The sequence below is a fragment of the Chlorocebus sabaeus genome, chromosome 10, assembly GCF_047675955.1.
Source record: "Chlorocebus sabaeus isolate Y175 chromosome 10, mChlSab1.0.hap1, whole genome shotgun sequence".
Classification (NCBI taxonomy): domain Eukaryota; kingdom Metazoa; phylum Chordata; class Mammalia; order Primates; family Cercopithecidae; genus Chlorocebus; species Chlorocebus sabaeus.
This window is the reverse complement of record NC_132913.1, coordinates 98958389-98979559: the sequence shown is the minus strand read 5'-3', so window position 1 is coordinate 98979559 and position 21171 is coordinate 98958389. Positions and strand designations below refer to the sequence as shown.

General features: G+C 35.9%; 1 protein-coding gene across 4 annotated transcripts in view; it reads left to right on the top strand.

Annotated features, from left to right (window-relative positions):
- The window catches only part of ERBB4 (erb-b2 receptor tyrosine kinase 4), a 1160906-nt gene that overhangs the window by 973480 nt on the left and 166255 nt on the right, over positions 1-21171 (top strand). For all 4 annotated transcript variants that reach the window (XM_007966140.3, XM_007966143.3, XM_007966144.3 and 1 more), the window contains exon 20: positions 11711-11896. In XM_007966140.3, the coding sequence (XP_007964331.2) occupies positions 11711-11896 (186 nt within the window). The remainder of the gene's footprint in view (positions 1-11710; positions 11897-21171) is intronic.

Genomic DNA, 21171 nt, shown 5'->3' with positions numbered 1-21171 from the left:
CCTCCCAAAGTGCTGGGATTACAGGCGTGAGCCACTGCACCTGGCACTTCTGAAACAATTTAACTGAAACGTGGTCACTTACAATAACAGAAATATATTATATCACAGTTTTGGAGGCTAGACATTTGAAATCAAGATGTTGGTAGGGCTGCACTCCCTTCAGAAGTTCTAGTGAAAACTATATTCCTTGCCTCCTCCAGCTTCTGGTGGTTACAGATGTTCCTTGGCTTGTGAGGGCATCACTCTATAATTTCTGTCTCCTTCTTCACATTGCCTTTTCCTCTTCGTGCCTGTGTCTAATCTCCTTCTGCCTCTCTTTTATAAGGATACTTGTGGTGGCATTTAGAACTTACCTGAATAATCAAGGAAGATCTCCTACACTCAGAATCCTTAATTTAATCATATCTGCCCAGAACTTTTCCCAAATAAGGTAGTATTCACCTCAGGGATGAATATGACTTGGGATTAAGATGTGGGAATATTTTGAGAGCCATCATCAGCCTACCACACAATGATTGTTTAGCAGTATCTTTCATGGATAGGAGGAGGGGAGTGCTGGTAGCATGTAAGCCATGTATTCTCCATCAACGACCATATCTGTGATTTTACAGGTAACTGTTGTCAAATGCCTTGTTCAAGATGACTGCATTAGAAGGATCCCAGTAGGAAACACATGGCATACTAAGTTGAAGGAATTGAAGAGAGTTTAGCAAAAGGGTCTCTATAAAAGTAAGAGCAGGATTAAGTAACAGCAATAGGGTTTGTTGAAGTACTTCAAGATGAGTAACAGCACCGCTAGGCTTGAAGAAGCCAGGGGAAGGTTAACTTGAATTGACAGCAGCCGTGACCCTCACTAAAGGGTTACAGGAAAGTGAGGGTGTGGGATAAATACCAAACTCACTCTCTTCTTCATTCAGTATTGTACTACTGCTTTGCACTGGCTGACCCAAATGAAAGCCAGGGAACATCGTAGCCTGTTGTCATCATCCATTTGGGTCAGTCTCACTGAGCACATGGCAGGGTGAGTATTGGCAGAAAATGGTGGAGAATGGAGCTGGAGGGACAAAGGAAAATATACAGGCCAATGTCACAGATTGTTAGTGTCATAGCTGGAAATATAGTCTAAACTTCTTTATTTTAAAATTTATTGCAATTTTCATGATATAAAATTTATATCATGTGTTTATTGAGTACATACAGTGTTAAGACTGTGTTGACAATCAAAAAGTGCCACTGATATTTTGTATGTTTGTAGCATAAACAGACTATGTTAATAAAGAAAAAAAAATCAGCAGTCTTTTTACAGTAGTGATGTGAACCTGAACTTAAGTAGGAGTCAGAATGAAAAGACACAGAAAGATGTAGATTTGAGCTACACTGGGATAAGCAATTGATAGGACTTGGCAAATTATTACATACAAAGTGGAATGGAAAAAATAGAAATGTAAATACCAAATATAAATCCAAGATTTTAAAAACTGAATTAGGAAATGTTTCTGAAATAAAAAAAAAAATAAAGCAGACAAACTCAAATGGGAGAATTATTTACTGTGTTTTCTTTTATCTTACAAATCCAGTAATATCTATTTTAAGAAGATGAGAAAGCATTTGAAATGTGGGTTGATTCCTGGAATGGAGTAAATGGGGAAGGGGAGGATATAATACAGATTTTGTTCATTTATTCATAAAATGGCATTGCATTCTTCTTATAAGCCATATATTCAACAAGGATTTGGTGATAAATCAATGAATATGACTGACTCACATTACTGCTTTCAGAGAAAAAAATAGAGATTCCAGACATTTCACCGGTGATTCTAATAAAATAGGATAGATGTTATAATATGGTTTTGTATAGTTATATTATAGATAAGCTTATTAGTTTCTACTCAGAAATGACAATTGAAATTACAGGAGTGGAGGAGAAAACTTGTAATATGGGCATAGCATAATTCTCATGTTTGGAAGGGCACTGATATTTTGGACATGAAGATAATGGATTTTATTTTTTATCTTGAGAGAACAAAAATGCCCTGCTGTTTACATTGCTTCAAACTAAATCAAATCATGACAAACCACGAAAACTTTGCAATCAATTCCATAAGCTTTTGACAACTCTGTCATATTTCTTAAAGTTGGAAAATATTTTCATCTCTAGGAGGTTGGAGAACAAATCTATACAGAGGTAAGGGACTGTAGACTAAAGCAAAGTGAGGTACAGCCAAAGCCTGGTTGTTTTTCTCCATTGAAGGGACAAGAGGTGTAATCCCGGCTGCTCGAGAGTCTGAGGCAGGAGCATCGCTTGAACACGGGAGGCGGAGGTTGCAGTGAGCCAAGATTGTGCCACTGCACTCCAGCCTGGCGACAGAGCAAGACTCTGTCTCAAAAAAAAAAAAAAAAAAGAAGAGTACTCAGAGAGTGAAAAATCAGGATAGGTAGGATAAAGTACTAACATCAGCCAAAGACAGATTTTGAAGAAGGATGATCAGTGAGCTGAAACAATGCAGTCTGGGGAAATGTAGTAAGAGAAGCAACATGCTGACTTTGGTGAAAAGGAGCTATTTGATGACATTTTCCAGGGTAATTTGAGGGGTAGGAATTTAGAAAAGTGGCAGAAAAGCCAGATCTCAAAGGCACAAAGGAAGATAAAATGAGGGAATAGCTAAAGGAGGACTGGCAAGTATCCCTAATATAGAGATACGGCAAAGTTGAAGGAACTTTTATTTTTGGAATATTGCACACATATATGTCCTTGTAGTTACAGTGAAGGTGGTAAGCACAGTGAAGGTGAAGTTGTACTAGAGATAAATGGTGATAAAAACGATTCAGTGAAACAGAATAAAATGGTGTCAAAAGTACAATTCACAGAGTAGATATTAAGAAAGGTAGAAAGTTTTTGTTTTTTTTTTCCCCTGCCCAGAGATAGAAGCCATAGTAAGTATAATAAAGCTTCAATAAGAAATTAAAAACTAAGAGGCCTGACGTGGTGGCTTATGCCTGTAATCCCAGCACTTTGGGAGGCCAAGGTGGGTGGATCACTTGAGGTCAGGAGTTTGAGACCAACCTGGCCAACATGGTAAAACCTTGTCTCTACTGAAAAAAAAAAAAAAAAAAAAAAAAGCAAAAATTAGACAAGTGTGGTGGCAGGCACCTGTCGTCCCAGCTACTTGGGAGGCTGAGGCAGGAGAATGCTTGAACCTGAGAGGCAGAACTTGCAGTGAGCTAAGATCGTACCACTGCGCTCCAGCCTGGGTGATAAAGTGAGACTCTGTCTCAAAAATAAAAAAATTTTAAAAAAACCAAACACATAAATAAATAAATAAATAAATAAATAAATAATACATTTTAGAAAACTAAAAGAGAGAACAATTTTTGGAGGATCAAATCAGGAGATTTAGGTGAAATCTCATGAATCTGTGCCTTTCTCTAACAACATTTGAAAGATTGAGAATGGCGATGGGGAGAATTACCTTCAGCCAAAGAGCAGCAAAATGGAGACATCAAGGGGGAGAAAATTGTATGATATTGGCAAGTCCTTTATTGTAATAGTTAATATTGGAGATCAGTCTATGATAGAGGTCAATGAAGTATAACAGAAACCAGGCATTAAAAGATTTATGAATAAATCGAATCTTCTTAAGGATTTAAGATTTAAATCCTTTATGACTGCAAGGCCTTATATGACCTGGTCCCTACCCACCTTTTCAATCTCATCTCATGCCATTATAGCCCTTGCTAAATTCCAAGTACATGAGCCTTCTCAGAGCTTCCAAAATATGCCAGACTCTTAGGTTATGCTTTTCCTTGAATGCTCTTTCCAGTTATTTATATATATGACTTTGTCTCATAAATCTGATCTTAGGACACATTTCCTGGCTCTCCTTATCTAAAGTAACTCTGTGACCACCATTTCATTATCCACCACAACACTGTTTATTTCTGTGATACCTCTTCATATAATTTAAAAATATTTATGCATCTGTTTTATGTTTATTTGGCTTTCCTAGTTACTTGTTACCTCTCCAAGTACAATGAAAGCTCCCTAAGACTGGAGATTATTTTGTAGACACAACTTTAATCACAGTGCCAGGCACATAGCAAATTCTCAATAGATATTTTTAAGTGAAGAAATATAAAACTAAAGAGATAGAGAAATATAATAAGGATAGAAATTCAGTGTAATCAGGAGTGAAAGAAAAAAGAGGGAAAACAGAAAGTAGAATTCTTTCACAATGTAGACTTCTTCAAAGGGTCTTCATTGTGCAGCAATGTTAGTTACTAAATCTAACATATGGCCACTCAGTAGGTGAATGATGTAGAATGGAGATGGAAAGTACTGACTTCAAAGTTTAGAAGAGTCCTCATCTGATTATTGAAGTCCACAAAAGTGATACCAAGGATTGGAAGGGAGTGGTAAGGCTACTGAGTGATGTGGACAAACTTAAACTAATGGCATATTAATTCAGCCTCTCTAATTACTGCTCACCTATTTACCCAAATAAATTATAATTTATTCTAGACATGAAGGAACAGATGCTGATTTCATTTATTTTATAATCTTCGTACCATCTGCAGCAAAGCAAGTTAGTAAAAAAATTATTATGGACCAGTGATTTTATTTCATTTTTCATCATTGTGGCTGTCTTTATCTTCTTTGCGTTCTTCATGACTAGCACTCTCACTGTCTTTAGGGGCAGCATTTCTTTCAAGCACTCACAGATCTGCTGATGCTTGCATGAAGCGTAGTGTTATATGTTTACATTAATTGTCTGTCTTTTCTTTTCCTCTGTCTCTCTTTTTATCTTCCCTATCTCTGATGCAATGAGATTTTCCTGGTTTTCAGCTGGAGGGTATTGCATTAATGGTCCATAGATATAATGAAATAGAGTTCGGCTGAAGTTAACATTTTTAAAAACAGAATAGCCTATAAGTTTTCACTGGCAATATGGTTTTTTCTTCCCTTTGTCTTTGTGAAACCACTAAATAATATGAGAAACTACAGTGGAAAGATATAAATATCTGGTGGTTGTGCAAAATGATAGCTGAATGTGAAAAAATAGCTCACTATTGTACACTTATTATTGCTCACTTATTATTGTACAAAAATGTCTTCCCTTTAAGGCTGAAATAGAGATATAGATAATATGTGGCTAGAGACTTGACATACATGCTTCAGAGCTTTTTTTTTAATCTATACCTTGGTAGTCCCTTGATGGTTTTTTCCCCAAAGTCCTTATTTACACCAGACTTCATTATAAAGAAAAATATTTTTGTTTTAGAATTTTTACTATAGCACCTGTTACGTTATTCCCTTCTGTTCAATGAGAAAACTCTTAAATTTACCTACAAGACAAAAAAAAATTGTAAAGCAAAAAAGGAAAATAAAGACAGAATAATTTTTTTCTGGAAAAATAGATAATGTCCTTGTCAGGTTGTATTTATTCCTATGGTCTTCAGCGACATTTTCTAGTGACAGCAGCGAAGATTCCAAAGTTGCTTCCATAGGTCACATACACAAATAGGTAACAGAGGACATTAAGTTTAACACAGAGTAATTTATTGAAACCAGACACTCTATGATTAAAATATTGGGATTTTTTCCCCCTTTTTATCCCACTCATCACTCTAAATAAATTCATATTCCCTTTTCTTTATCTACTCTCCTATCTTCCCAACCAGCCATCTGCTATTTCCTTTATGAAAAAAAAAAAAAAATGCAACCTACAATTAGTGTCTTGTTCATGTTTCTTTCTTCAAAAAAAGAGAACTATTATGCAAATACTCTGCAATTTGGATTCAAATACTCTTTGTAGTGTGATGAGCAATTTTTCTTAATAGAAAATTTCCCAGCCTTTTTGCCAGGACTTACTAATAGATTTTTAAAAACAGAACTTCCGTGTGACTTTTTTACACCCCTTAATGTAAACTTTTCAAATGCAAAAGTAACCCTAAAATCTTTCTTCTACCTTACATTGTGCCATTCTCTTTACCTTAATAAATAACATTTATCAAATACTACCCTCAGTAAATCAGAAAGAAATGTTTTATTTGGCTTGTTCTGAAAACATATTGTAAAGTGATGTTTACCTGTAAGCACAAATGTATTATTTGATTTTAGTTGGTCCTCAGGAAGCAAAGGATAATTTTTTTTTTTTTTTTTTTTTTTTTTTGAGACAGAGTCTCACTCTGTCGCCCAGGCTGGAGTGCCGTGGTGCAATCTCCACTCACTGTAACCTCCACCTCCTGGATTCAAGCAATTCTCCTGCCTCAGCCTCCTGAGTAGCTGGGATTACAGGCATGTGCCACCACACCTGGCCAATTTTTGTATTTTTAGTACAGATGGGGTTTCACCATGTTGATCAGGCTGGTCTCAAACTCCTGACCTCGAGGTCCACCCGGCTCAGCCTCCCAAAGTGCTGGGATTACAGGTGTGAGCCACCGCGCCTGGCCAGCAAAGGATAATTTGACCCAATTCATGCAGGTAGGGCTAATGTGAGGAGTTTGGGGCTGTCTTGCTAAAAAGATAAAGGTCGACACTGTAATGTGCTGATGAAAATGAAGTAAAAAGTATGATATTTTTACTGTCATAACACTACAGTCAGAATGAAAATCCTGAGTCTTTACTGATCCTGCTACTAACAAGTCTCATGACCTGGGCCGGTTATCTCACTGAGTTTCAGTTTCCTCATTTTGCAGCTGAGAATTACTTTTGAGTTTGAGCTGCTTCATGGGATTATAATAAGGATCAAATAATTACTACCTGTTATCGCTTTTGCAGTGGATTACAGAAACACACATTCGATGGAGACATCGAGATGTGCTAGAGGTTCTCAACATTTTCTATTTCCTAAGTTCCTTTAACAAGGGAGCTTGCTACAAATGGAGGTGCCTAAGATCTTCTAAACCTGAGTATCTGGGAGTGGAGCCACACTTGTAACTGTGAACAGGTGACTTTCATATACACAAAAAATCCAGAGCCACCAAACAAGAAATAACATAAGTGTAAATTTAATTTAATTTGATATCTAATATTTAATATCTAATTAAGTATCTAACTTAAAACATAATTAAATTAGTGATTTAATCTAATTAGATGCTTTGCTGATTTGTTGGTGTGTATATATTTTTACATGTGCATGTTATAATTCAATGAAAGAACCCTCTGGTTTACACTGTGAATACAGTTAATACCAGATTAAATAATAGGTAATAATAGGTCATTTAAGTTGGCTAATATTTTCATCCATACTCTCTTTATAACTACATTGCTTTGTTTTATTTCAAATGTTTACTGAGATACACAAGAAGTGAAACCGAATGTTTTCACCTTGTGAATCCAGAGGAGGCCACATGAATAGTAATAACACAGATTTCTGGCTCAGCTAATTATGCAAAACCCCACGCCCCAAAGCAGTCTCCACAAATGTTTTGGAAACTTGTCGGGTGTCTCCTATTTACCTATAATCTGGCCTTCCAGCTGCAGTCTCCCTGTGGTATCTACAGTGATCTTTCTCACCAGTTCTGATCCCCATGATGAATTCTCTTCTCTCTGAGCTATTGGAGAGGTCCCACTCCTGTTACTGCTGACTGGTACCATGTAAGGTCTGTGGTTTTTATAGTGATCTTTCCTACTAGTTCTGGTCCCTCTGTTGAGTCTCTTCTCTCTGAGCCATTGGAGAGGTCCCACTCCTGTTACTGCTGACTGCTACCACGCGAGTATGCTGAAGTCCTTTCTAGGTGTGATGCCTCACAGTGCTCCCGGAACTTCCTGTCCTCACCATGTTGCAGTCCTCATGGGCTCAGCAAGAAAGCATAGAAACTCATCTCTGTTCTGTGACTCTTGTTCCCTGGGGCAGCTAGGGAAGAGGGAATTAAAGTATCTTTTTTACTTGGAAGCCATCTGAAAAACAATGATTTCAGCTTTTACCACCAAATCTCAGAAACGAAAAGTCCTTTGAGGGAGAGTGGCAGCATTTTACCAGCTTACTTCTTTTGTTTGGTCTTCTATCACTTCTTTCTCCAGGCATGTTCTCATGCTGCCCCTCTCTTCCTTACTGAAAAAATAAAATGTTAGACCTCACAATAAACCCTTGGCTGGATCTGGGAAACCCACATACCTCATCAAACACTGCATATTTGTGAATAACTCTTGGAAGGCACTCTGTAACTCAGCAGCAGTAAAATAGTAGGGACGGTTAAAGGGGATAATGTCCTCACAAGTAGCTTTAAGGTAATCATAAAAAAGTAAAATACTTTGACAAGACTAATGATGAAAGGTAGCCTGCTAGCTACCCTGCTGTCCCTTCCCTGCCCCCATTTTCCACTGCCCAAATCAATCACTTTCATTTTTTGGAAATTTCTTCTGTTACCTAACTACGTATATTTAACTAATATGCTTATATTGCGAAGTCTTAATTTTTTTCTTTTTAGTCTACATATCTTATGCTAACTTTTTGCAACCAGCAATGGTTATATACCTTTCACTCCACTCCCATCACCACTTTTCAGAAGGGCATCCTCGGTCCCCCCATTTTCCCACAGTTACATGATTTCTGATTATATCAGTATTTCATGTTTACACTATTATGATTATGTAACTATTCCCAGTTGTGCTGTATAGTCTGATTTTCTTTTTATTTATTTGCATTAATCTATGAGTACAAGTATAATTTTGTTACATACATAGATTGCATAATGGGGAAGTCAATACTTTCAGTGTAGCCATCACTCAAATAATATACATTGTACCTATTGAGCAATCTCTCATCATCCACTCCCCTCACAGCTCCTCACCTTTCCGAGTCTTTCTTGTGCATATCTTTGTGTTTTATCTCAGGTTAATTTCCTCTTTTTTTACTTTAGCTTAGTTTTCTGTGTGTCTATCACTAATTTGACCTCCAACTCCCACTAGAAAAATAAATATTTTCTTAATGTATTTTAAGTTCATCAGGCATTCTATCAATTCCATCTTCTTGGATCACCTTTCCCAGAGCTACTTGACCTGTTCCAGTCTTAGCCGGCTGCTATTTTCGTTTGTTGTATAGCTTTTATTCTAGAAAATTTTTCACTATATTTTTTGTATTTCCATAATTTATGCTTGATGTTTGTTTCCTTGATTTTATGTACTCTTCTAACACCCTGTCCCTTTTTTATGAGCACATTTACAAAGAAAGGAAGCACGGAAGGTAAATGTGTTAAGATTTGGCACATCTGAACATGTCTGTTGTACGCATTCACTTGGTTGAAATGCTGCTGGGTGTAAAATTCTAGGTTTAAATAAAACTTTGAGAATTTTGAAGTCACAGCTCTATTTGGGAGATGGAATGGAAGAATGGTCCATATTTTTATCATATGTAAATTTACATAATACTTCTGTTTTCCCCAGAGTACTTCTCTTTCCATTTTTTTTTTTTTTTAAATTTATTTATTATTATTAAACTTCAAGTTGTAGGGTACATGTGCACAACGTGCAGGTTTGCTACATATGTATGCTTGTGCCATGTTGGTGTGCTGCACCCATCAACTCGCCATTTACATCAGGTATAACTCCCAATGCAATCCCTCCCCCCTCCCCCCTCCCCATGATAGGCCCCGGTGTGTGATGTTCCCGTTCCCGAGTCCAAGTGATCTCATTGTTCAGTTCCCGCTCTTTCCATTTTGCCTGATATCCACAGTCCAGTTCTTTTGGTTTAAGATTTCCTAAGGGCAAAGGGGAGAAGGAGATCTGTAGTCTAAGTGTTTCCCAAATGTACTCTGAAGCAATCCTGCTGAAAACAGTTCTTTTGCTCCATTTATGGAGGTTTGTAATACTACTACTCCTCAGCCTTTGGTGTTACACATTACTGGGTTGCTTCTCAGTTTCCCTCCATTAAATTAGGCTTCAGATTGCTTATGTTTACCAAGTTGCTAACATTGATAAGCCACTTCCTACTTTTACTATTCCATCTTTATTGCCTCCTTTCTATGATTGTTGGTGTCTGTCTTTTAAAATTAATTCTTTTTTTGTCAGTATAGTGAAATTGAGAGAAAAGGGAAGTAATTTGTGAATTCAATCTGCCATGCCATCTTAAACAGAAACTCAATATAATTTGTGTCCTTAATTTTTTTATTTTAAAATGTTTCAAAGTTATATAAAATGTTCAGGAGTAATACAATGAATACTGTACCTTCATGTAGAAAAATCAACTGATAATCAATTGCCATATATGTATTACACCCTCCATGTGTATGTGCAAGTATTTGTGTGTATATATTTGTATACACACATCAAACACATAGATATATATACATATATTATATATCTCGCTCTCCTTCCCTGTGTGAGTATTTGAAAGTAAATTGCAGACGCAAGATAGTTCATCCATAAAGATTTCAGGATCTTCTAAAATCAAAGAATACTATTTTACATAGCTGCAATACCATTGTCACTCTCAAATATTTAACGTTGATGTAATATTTCATGATATATAGTCCCTATTTAGGTTTCCTCAATTGTCCCAATAATGTTTTATATATTTTTTAACCCAAGAGCCAAAAATGCAGCATTGCCCTATTTCTGTAATAAATGTTAGTTTGAACATCACACCCTTCTTTTACGTTTCTCCTAATACTGACATTTTAAATAAGTACGAGCCAGTTTCTTTGCAGAATGTCCTACAGTATGGATTTGTCTGATTTTTTCCTTATGATTAGATTCAAATTAAATATTATTGACAAGAATAGTATGTAGGTGATATTACATAGCTTTTTAAAAGCAAACATTTACTATTGTTTTCATAGGAGATGAACTATATTTTATTGGCTTTTATAATATAAAAGCACAAATCAAACCATAACAAAGTACATAAACATTTATTTTATGGTTATGTCTATTTCAAAATACAATAAAGAGTCTTATAATAACTTTTATTTGAAGCTAACTGGGATGCACTAAATAACTGTCATATGTCCACTTTTATCCCCATTAAGCAGTGGTGCCTTTATGATTCTGATGCAAAATTGTAACTCAGTTTTCTCATTTTGTGAAATATAAAAGTTGGAGTAGTCAAATTTTTATAGTCTCAGCTCTCAAATTTTATGAATCTATGAATAAGACATCACTTATAATTTTGAAAATGAAATAAATTTGAGGAAAGGTAAAATTATGAAACAAAATATTTTATTAAAATGTTTATTATTTAATATAAATTGACGATAGATATATTACTTGTAATTATCTACATTTCCATATTTATGATTTATACTTGACACCATTGTAAGCTGTCCAACTCTACACCAATAATGGGTGACTTCAAAGTTCAGCTCACCTTACTCTACTTGCAACTAACTACATTTTTATAGATTATTTTACTTTAGAGCAAAGGTCAAAGGTTAAAAATCCATAATATAAGCTGGAATTCATTTTGACTTACTTGGCAATAAATAAAATCTCATATTGCTCATATTGCAAAGGAGAAAATACTGCTATTAATTTTATAGGCAGTTATTGTATAACAGCTTCCATGTAAATGCATGTAGAGACTGTTATTTATTTAATTTTAATGAATTAAATCACTTTAAAGATAGAATAACTGAAATAATATCTTTTCATTTTGATTGATTCCACTGAGTACATTTTAAAAAAATCATCAGTACCATTAGTACAATGGAAGTAACTGTAAATCTAAAAAGATTTGACTAGAAATGATGGTATTGCATTTTTTTCTTACAGGAAGCTCTGATCATGGCAAGTATGGATCATCCACACCTAGTCCGGTTGCTGGGTGTGTGTCTGAGCCCAACCATCCAGCTGGTTACTCAACTTATGCCCCATGGTTGCCTGTTGGAGTATGTCCACGAGCACAAGGATAACATTGGATCGCAACTGCTGCTTAACTGGTGTGTCCAGATAGCTAAGGTAAGTGCCTGTCAATTTCTATGGGAATGACATTTTCAGGTTAATATTTCCTAACCTAGAACAGTTTTCATATTGAAAATATGTTGTCTTCCCATTTAAATAAAATGAAGTATATTTGCTACATTGAAATATACATAACAGGTACTTTTAGGTGAACTACAGATTAAATGCTTGATATATATTTTTAGATTATTGGGTTGTATAATTTTAATTGAATTGACTAGATGCCGAAACAAAGAGCTTGCTAGTCAGGGGGAGGAATTGTTATACTGGATTTATTTGGCTTATTTGTTTTGGTACAGTCTAGTTAACTGATAAAATCCAAGAAAGAAAGGGTTGAATGTCTGAATTTTTTCATATTTAGACGATTTTAAAAAATAGCCTGTGTGTTTAATTCTCAATATTACAAATGAGCAAAATATATTCTTAGTCTTTTTGATGATTTTCAAGTGGTCGTTAATGGTTGAGAGTTTTAGTCTTATACAAAGGCTTAGGCATGTCACATATATAAGGGCAGCGGTCTGGGGTGATGGGGGAGGTGGGTCTGTGGTTAACCAGAGAGCATCTACTAGTTTCTAGGGGACTGTGATTTGGGGAATATTACTAGAGTTATCTGATCTTTTAATTTTTTTAAGAGTGGCCAGAATTCTGGATTTTTTGTGATTTCCCAAATTTAAATCTTAAGTCAATTTTTGAAACACTTTGGAGTCTAAACAAAGCATTCTTGTCATGCAGTCTGCTAGTGCACAACTTCTAGTATACATTCTAAATGTTCAAAGCAAATATTTGTGATTATCTATACCATATATCTTTCTCGATAATTTTCTGTTTCTAGAGAAATAGGTCAATGATGAGTATTAATTGTGTCAACTTTTAGTTACATCAAAATACGACCCGAAGTCTTTTCAGATTCCATAGATATTTTTATCTATACATTTGTACAATATAAATGTCAAAATCATAACAGTGGCTTTGGCCTGTTTTTTTAATAATCTAATAATGAATAAAAGCACGCTATAGAAAAAAAAGAAATTTGACATAATTATTAAAATTTAAACCAAAAAATTTATTTGACAGAAAAGCTCAGCTTAGTTCTATACACCATAACTCTCAGTAGAGTTTCCTTATGGACTATGTATTATAATTTTGTGACTGTTTTGTAATAACTGCAACTGTGAGGATTCTTTATGGCAATGAAGTTTGCAATATAACACTTCAGAAACGGATTTATCTAAGAACTTCTGTAATTTATAAGGTGAGTTAAATATGCAATAGAATTTATCAAATCATTCTAGGACTATAAATGAAAATAAAGCTAAGTTTCAGACTGGGTGCAATTCAGGCTGGGTGCCTGGAATCCCAGCACTTTGGGAGGCCAAGGCAGGTGGATCACCTGAGGTCAGGAGTTTGAGACCAGCCTGACCAACATGGAGAAACTCTGTCTCTACTGAAAATACAAAATTAGCTGGGCGTGGTGGTGCATGCCTGTAATCCCAGCTACTCAGAAGGCTGAGGCAGAAGAATTGCTTGAACCTGGGAGGTAGAGGTTGCAGTGAGCTGAGATCACACCATTGCACTCCAGTCTGGGCAACAAGAGGGAAACTCCGTCTCAAAAAACAAAAACAAAAACGCTAAGCTTCAAATTTGTTAGCGCTCTCTGTATTTTCTGCTGTGGTCTCTACAATTTAGGTTTTGTCCCTTAAGGTTTGTGTTATTAATATATCATTTATACAACATTGTACACTCTAATACGATAAACTACTTTGGGTTTCCTGAATAATCACAGTTTTATACCTTTTTGCCTTTGCAAATGCCATCCCCTAAGCTTAGAAGTCTTCTCTTGGCTTCTTGGTTCACACTGCATGATCTTATTCATCCATCAACACTGTTTGGGCATCCTCCATTTATGGAGTCTTTCCTAATCAACCCTTCTCTGCAGGCAGAAGTAATTATTTTCTTTTTCATATTAATTTTGGTAGTTGATATCTTGAACACATTTATATTGTGTAAATGTCATACTATACATTTACTGTCTCTCTGCCTATATGGTAAGCTTATTTAGTCATTAATCTTCAACAGGTACTGGTGGGCTCTTATCATGTTTCAGATACAATGCTGACTGAGGTATGTAGGTGTAAACACTGCAGATATGGGCCTGGTTCTCTCTGTGCACCCTAATGGATTCAACAGACATTCAACAAATGAAAGAATTAACTATAGGATTGAATACTGTGGTTCAGATTTTAAAGAAAGCCAACTGCTGGGGAGACTTAAGAGAAGACACTGAGTCCTGAGGGAGAAGGCTTCAGCTATGAGAATAATATTTAGGCAAAAGAAAGATCACACAAGGCTCTACAGATGTGGTGATCAAGAGACTTATCACCTAAATGGAATAATTTTAGGCATGAAAGGAGACTGTATTACTAGTTATACCAGGACGACAGGCGCAGAAGAGTCCTAAACAGAGCATGTTATATGGTTACCCAGTATAGCAAGAAAAGTTTGAATTTTATTATAAGTGCTGTAAGTAGTTACTGAAGTATTTTAACATGCAATTGACATAATCTCATTTATATTCTAAATAGATCAAGCTAGTTTATGTATGGAGGTTAGATTGAGGCGATATAAGAATGAAAATGAAGATACTAATTAGGAATCTGGAGGCAATGCCAATTAGGAGAAGTAGATGGAATTAAGATATATTTGGGGGGCAAAATTTAAGGTATTCAATTATTGATTAGCTGTGGGTGGTGAGGGAGGGGAGTATGGTGAGATCATTTCCTGAGGTGGTGAAAGATGGGGGAATGAACATTTGTAGGAAAAAATCAAGAGTTTAGTTTCAGACTTGGCACATTGGAAAAGTTTATAGAACATGAAACTGGGAATGTTAATGAGGTAATTAAATTCGGTCAGTACTGTATATATACATTTAGGAATTATAGGTGTTTAAATATATGGAAAGATGAAGGATTACCTTGAGACTGACTGTATCTGATTCTTATTTATTACCAGAACCTAAAATTGGATCTTACTTACTGTTAGCCATTCAATAAATATATAGTAATTATTTTTAATCCAAGAAAATAACAAAATTTACCCTTAAGCAGGGAGTCCTTCCTTTATTGTTTTTTTCTACTTTGCGAGCAGAATTGTGTAGTGGAACCAGACTTAAGGTTAGAAACACTGTATTTATATGTTGGTGCCCCCTTTTAGGTTTTGTGAGTTTGTGTTGTTTAGCCTCTGAATTCTTGTTTCTCATTGTATATGGTGGTATTAATAACTACTATATTTTTTTTCTCATCTGCAAAAAGAACATAATAAATGGTATCTACCTGTGGTAGGTTGAATAATATCCCACCCCCAAAGATGCTAATGCATTCTATCCCCAGAATCTGTGAATGTTGCTTTACATGTTAAAAGGAATTTTGCAGATGTAATTAAATTAAGGATCTTGAAATGAGATTTTCCTGGATTATCTATATCGGCCCATTGTAATCACAGGGGTCTTTGTAAGTGGAAGGCAGGAGGATCAGAGCAGGAGACAGGAGACATATGAACAGATCAGAGCTGAGCGGTGCACCTTGAAGATGGAGGAAGGGACCATGTGTTGAGGAATGTAGGCACCTCTAGAAGCTGAAAAGGATAAGGACACAGACTCTCTCTTAGAATCTCCAGAAGAAATACAGGCCTGCCTGTACCTTGATTTTATAGCCTGGTGAAACTGATGGTGGACTTTCAACCTACAGAGCTGTAAGAGAATAAATTTGTATTGATTTCAGCCACCTTTCACCCTAAAGTAGGCCCCAGTGTATGTTTCCCTCTACGTATCCATGCTTTCTCATCATTTAGCTCCCCTGTATAAGTGCTAACAAGTGGTATTTGGTTTTCTGTTCCTTGTTAGTTTGCTAAGGATAATGGCCTCCAGCTCCATCCGTGTTCCTGCAAAGGATATGATCTTCTTCTTTTTTATGACTGCATGGTATTCCAAGGTGTATATGTACCACGTTTTCTTTATTCAGTCTACCATTGATGGGTATTTAGGTTGATTCTGTGTTTTTGCTATTGGGAAGAGTGCTGCAATGAACATACCTGTGCATGTGTCTTTATAATAGAATTATTTATATTCCTGTGGGTATGTACCCAGGAAGGTGATTGCTGGGTTGAATGGTACTTTTGTTTTTAGTTCCTTGAGGAATTGCTAGACTGCTTTCCACAGTGGTTGAACTAATTTATGCTCCCACCGTACAACAACGTATACATGTTCCTTTTTTCTCCACAACCTCACCAGCATTCTGATTGGTGTGAAATGGTATCTCTTTGTGGTTTTGATTTGCATTTCTCTAATGATCAGTGATGTTGAGCTTTTTTTCGTACGCTTGTTGGTTGCATGTACAACTTCTTTTGAAAAGTGTCTGTTCATGTCCTTTGCTCACTTTTTAATGGAGTTCTTTCTTTTTCTTGTCTATTTGTTTAAGTTCTTATAGATGCTAGATATTAGATCTTTGTCGAATGCATAGTTTGCAAAGATTTTCTCCCTTTTTGTAGGTTGTCTTTTCACTTTGTGGGTAGTTTCTTTTGCAGTGAAGAAGCTCTTCGATTTAATTAAATCCCACTTGTCAATTTTTGTTTTTGTTGCAATTCCTTTTGGTATCTTCATCATGAAATCTTTGCCCATGCCTATGTCCTGAATGGTATTGCCTAGGTTGTCTTCCATGTTTTTTATAGTTTTGGGTTTTACATTACAATCTTTAATTTATCTGGAGTTGATTTTTGTATATGATGTAAGGAAGGGGTCCAGTTTAAATCTTCTCCATATGGCTAGGCAGTTGTTATTACAGCACCATTTATTAAATAGGAAATCTTTTCCCCATTGCTTGTTTTTTGTCAGGTTTGTCAAAGATCAGATAGTGGAAGGTGTGCAGCCTTATTTCTGGGTTCTTTCTTCTATTCCATTGGTCTGTGTGTCTGGTTTTGTACCAGTACCATGCTGTGTTGGATAACATAGCCCTGTAGTATAGCTTGAAGTTGAGTAACATGATGCCTCCAGCTTTGTTCTTTTTGTTTAGGATTGCTTTGGCTATTCAGGCTCTTTTTTGGTTCCATATGAATTTTAAAATAGTTTTCACTAGTTCTGTGAAGAATGCCAATATTTTCTTAGTCTTGAATTTCATTTTTGTTGCACTGTGATCTGAGAGAGTGACTGTTACAGTTTCAGTTCTTTTGCATTTGCTGAGAAGTATTTATGTGCAATTATGTGGTTGATTTTAGGGTATGTACCATGTGGCAATGAGGTGAATGTATATTCTGTACCCCATAAGTATATACACCTATGTACCCACAAAAAATTTAAAAAATAAAAAATAATTTTATTTTTCTAAAAATAGAAGAAAGTATATTCTATTGTTTTTGGTGGAGAATTCTGTAGATTTCTATCAGGTCCATTTAATCTAGTGCTGAATTTTGGTCCTGAAGATCTTTGTTAATTTTTTTGTCTCAATGATTTGTCTGAAAATGTCAGTGGGGTATTGAAGTCTCCTGCTATTATTGTGTGGGAGTCTAAATATCTTTGGATGTCTCTAAGCACTTGCTTTCTGAATCTCAGTGCTCCTGTGTTGCACACATATATATTTAGGACAGTTAGGTCTTCTTGTTGAATTGAACACTTTACCATTATGTAATGCCACTTTTTGTCTTTTTTGATCTTTTTTGGTTTAGAGTCTATTTTTTCTGAAATTAGAATTGCAACCCCTATTTTTTTCTCTTTTCCATTTGCTTGGTAGATTTTTCTCTATCTTTTTATTTTGAGCCTATTGTTGTCATTGCATGTAGTTGAGTCTCTTGAATACAGCATACCAATAGGTCTTAGTTGCCACTTTGTGCCTTTATCCAGCTTGCTACTCTCTGTGCCTTTAATTGGGGCATTTGGCCCATTTACGTTCAAGATTAGTATTGAAATGTGTGGATTTGATCCTGTCATCGTGATGTTAGCTGGTTATCATGCAGACTTGTTTGTGTGGTTGCTTTATAGTGTCACTGATCTGTGTACTTCAGTGTGTTTCTGTGACTGGTAATGGTCTTTTTCTTCCACATTTAGTGCTTCCTTCAGGAGCTCTTGTAAGGCAGGTCTGATGGTTACAAATTCCCTCAACATTTGCTTACCTGAAAAAGATCTTATTTCTCCTTTGCTTATGAAGCTTAGTTTCCCTGGATATGAAATATCTGGTTGAAATTTCTCTTTTTTAATAATGTTGAATGTTGGCCCTGAATCTCTTCTGGCTTTTAGGGTTTCTGCTGAGAGGTCCACTGTTAGTCTGATGGGCTTCCTTATAAGGAAGTGTTTTGCAAAATATTTTCATTTGTATTGTAAGTTTTCTTTCCATTTTTCCATTAATCATTCTACAACATTTTATGTGATAGAAAACACAAACTTAAACACAAAAATTGTTTGTTTCTTATAGGCAGTCATGTTCACTCTGCATTTGTTGCCTTTGGACTTGACTGAATTTGGTAAACAGAGCAGTCCATGTTATTATTTCATGCTCATATAATACCATATGCCTTCTTGATGCTGTATGAATCCAGGATACTAGGAAATCATGAGAATTTCTTCTTTTATAGTTGTTGCTAATAAGTTGGGCAAGCAGTTTTTGAAAGACAATTTAGCAGATTCTGAATAGTGTATGTGAAGTGTTTTCGTTTTTGTTTAACTCAGATATTAATTTAATATGAGACAAAAAGTAGGCTGTTGCCCAAAGCAGACATCCTTAACTGACCCTAACATGTACAAGTTCAGCTCTGATTATTCAACAAAATCATAACTGACTGTTGTGGTCTGGGAGTGACTAAAAGAACTGTTTTCTCTACACAAAGTCAGGTGCCAAATACCAACCTTTATTTGCACTTGGGTTCCAGTTAAAAGCCACCTTAGACAGTGTAGCAAAGTGGAAAAAAGCACAGATCCTGCGACTGAGGTTCCATCACAAGCAAGCATATGAACTGTGTGACAACAGGCAAACAGTACCCATGGTGTCTACAGGAAAGTGGGGAGAGCATCACCCCAGCTTCTAGCAGCTCTACAGCTGCCTGTACCTGCAGGCCCTCCTAGGCCTACTTCCTCTCCAGCACTGCGTGTGCTCTGTGGGTGGGAATGTGTGGCTCTGGGTCCAGAGCTGCACTGGAATAACATTGACAATGAATGAGTCCATTTAGATCAAGCATGTATTACACACCTGGCATATCCTTGGTGCTTTACGTACATTGCGTTTTTAAATCTTTACTGAAACTCTAGCAGATATGGATCATTATTTCCCCAGTTTATAGATGAGGAAACTGGGAAGTTAAGTCCAAAAGGACACACAAATATATTGAAATGCCTGAGTGCTATACTAGATAATTCTTACTCCTGAGCCAGGTCTCCAAACCACTCTGCATTCTTTCCTCTCTACACATGCACATCACTGCAGCTTAAAGTGGCTTGCTTTCCTTCAACTGCACTCTGGATTTAGAGGACTGAAGGGGAGCATACCATTTTATCTGTAGTTGTGTCTCATCATTAATTCCTTAAAAGAAAAACTTCTATCACGAATAATACTTGTTATTATCTTCATGAGAAAATGTTTTATCATCAGCATCTATGCCACATCTTCAGGAGAAAGTGCTAGATGAATATTTGTGGAGGAACTTTTTCAAACAGTGTTGTAACTATTGAAATAAATCAAACTCAAAACAATTCCGTGAGCTACTGTGGGTCATAGATACTAATCACAAGTGACACTGTAAAATAAGAATTTAAAATGTGTAGTCCGGTACTAGTTTGTGTTTACCTTACAGATTCTGAGTTCAAGTCTCATCTCTATCACTTACTAACTGTGTGAACTTTGATAAATTAGTTAATCTCTCTGTGCTCCTGAAAAGGGGGATAACAGTACTTCCCATTTAGTAGGGTAATTTTAAGAAAAAGATGATGTTAGTAATGTGCTAAACTTACTGTTTGGCATTAAGTAAGAATGTAAACTATGTGTCATTTTGGATAACATCTGAAATCACTACAATAAGGACAGACATAAGTTTACAATTAGAATACCCTAATTATGACATTTAAAAAAATACCATCATTTAAAAATATGACTCTTAAAATTTCAGATAGAAAAGATTTAGCATTTGTTCATAGACCATACCAGGCTGAGAAGAGCAGGGAATCTCATGTTTAATATTCAATATTTTTGGCCTTTGGAACAAAGAACCTGAGTCTCTCATCCGCATATACTTTCCTACACAGGTTCCTAGGATGCTTGTGCTCTTATCTTGACTTCTAATTTTTATGTTAAAAATTGTATTATTGGGCTGGGCGCAGTGGCTCATGCCTATAATCCCAGCACTTTGGGAGGCCAAGGCGGGTGAATCACCTGAGGTCAGGAGTTTGAAACCAGCCTGGGCTACATAGCGAAACTCCATCTCAAAAAAAAAATGCAAAAAAGTTTGCTAGGCATGGTGGTGCCTGCAGTCCTAGCTACTCGGGACACTGTGGCAGGAGAATCGCTTGAACCTAGGAGGTGGAGCTTGCAGCAAACCAAGATGGTGCCACTGCGCTCCAGCCTGGGTGACAGAGTGAGACTCCATCTCAAAAAAAATAAAAAAATTGTACTATTTGGAATATTGAAAACATGTGAAACCACCAGTGAACCGGCAAAGAACTGAGCTCAGGGGAAATTCTTAAGACAATCTATTACTGAAGAGGAGCAAAGAAAAAATTCTAACTTTTCAATCTCAAGCTAGAAAAGGTTAATATTGGTTTGACTTACTATTCCTGAAAAAATTTTAGTTTCTGACTTTGCTCTAAGGAAACTATCATTTGTAGCTTTCTTATGATACATATATCACTGATGCTGTATTTGTAAAGCCTGAATACTGAGTATAGGCCACTATTATTTTTCAAAATCCTAAAACCTTCCTCAGAGCTTTGCTGGCTTATTTACAGATTTTTTTCCGGTGCTCTAATTGATTTGCAGTTAAACTCAGATGTAGGTTCCAAGGACTTTTTTTTTTTTTTTTTTTTTTTTTTTTTTGGTGTTTTGCCACTGAAACTAGTTGAAAGGATGATTCTAAAAATATGTCACTGGTCCATTGTAGCCTTCAAGATGATTCACAGATTACCTGATTAAGTTGTATATTCACTCAACTTAAACTTCTTCCAAAAATTTAAAAAACGTATTCAATATTTTTAAGAATTAAAATTAACCTAGTGTGTCTATTTAGATTCTGCTTATAAATAAAGA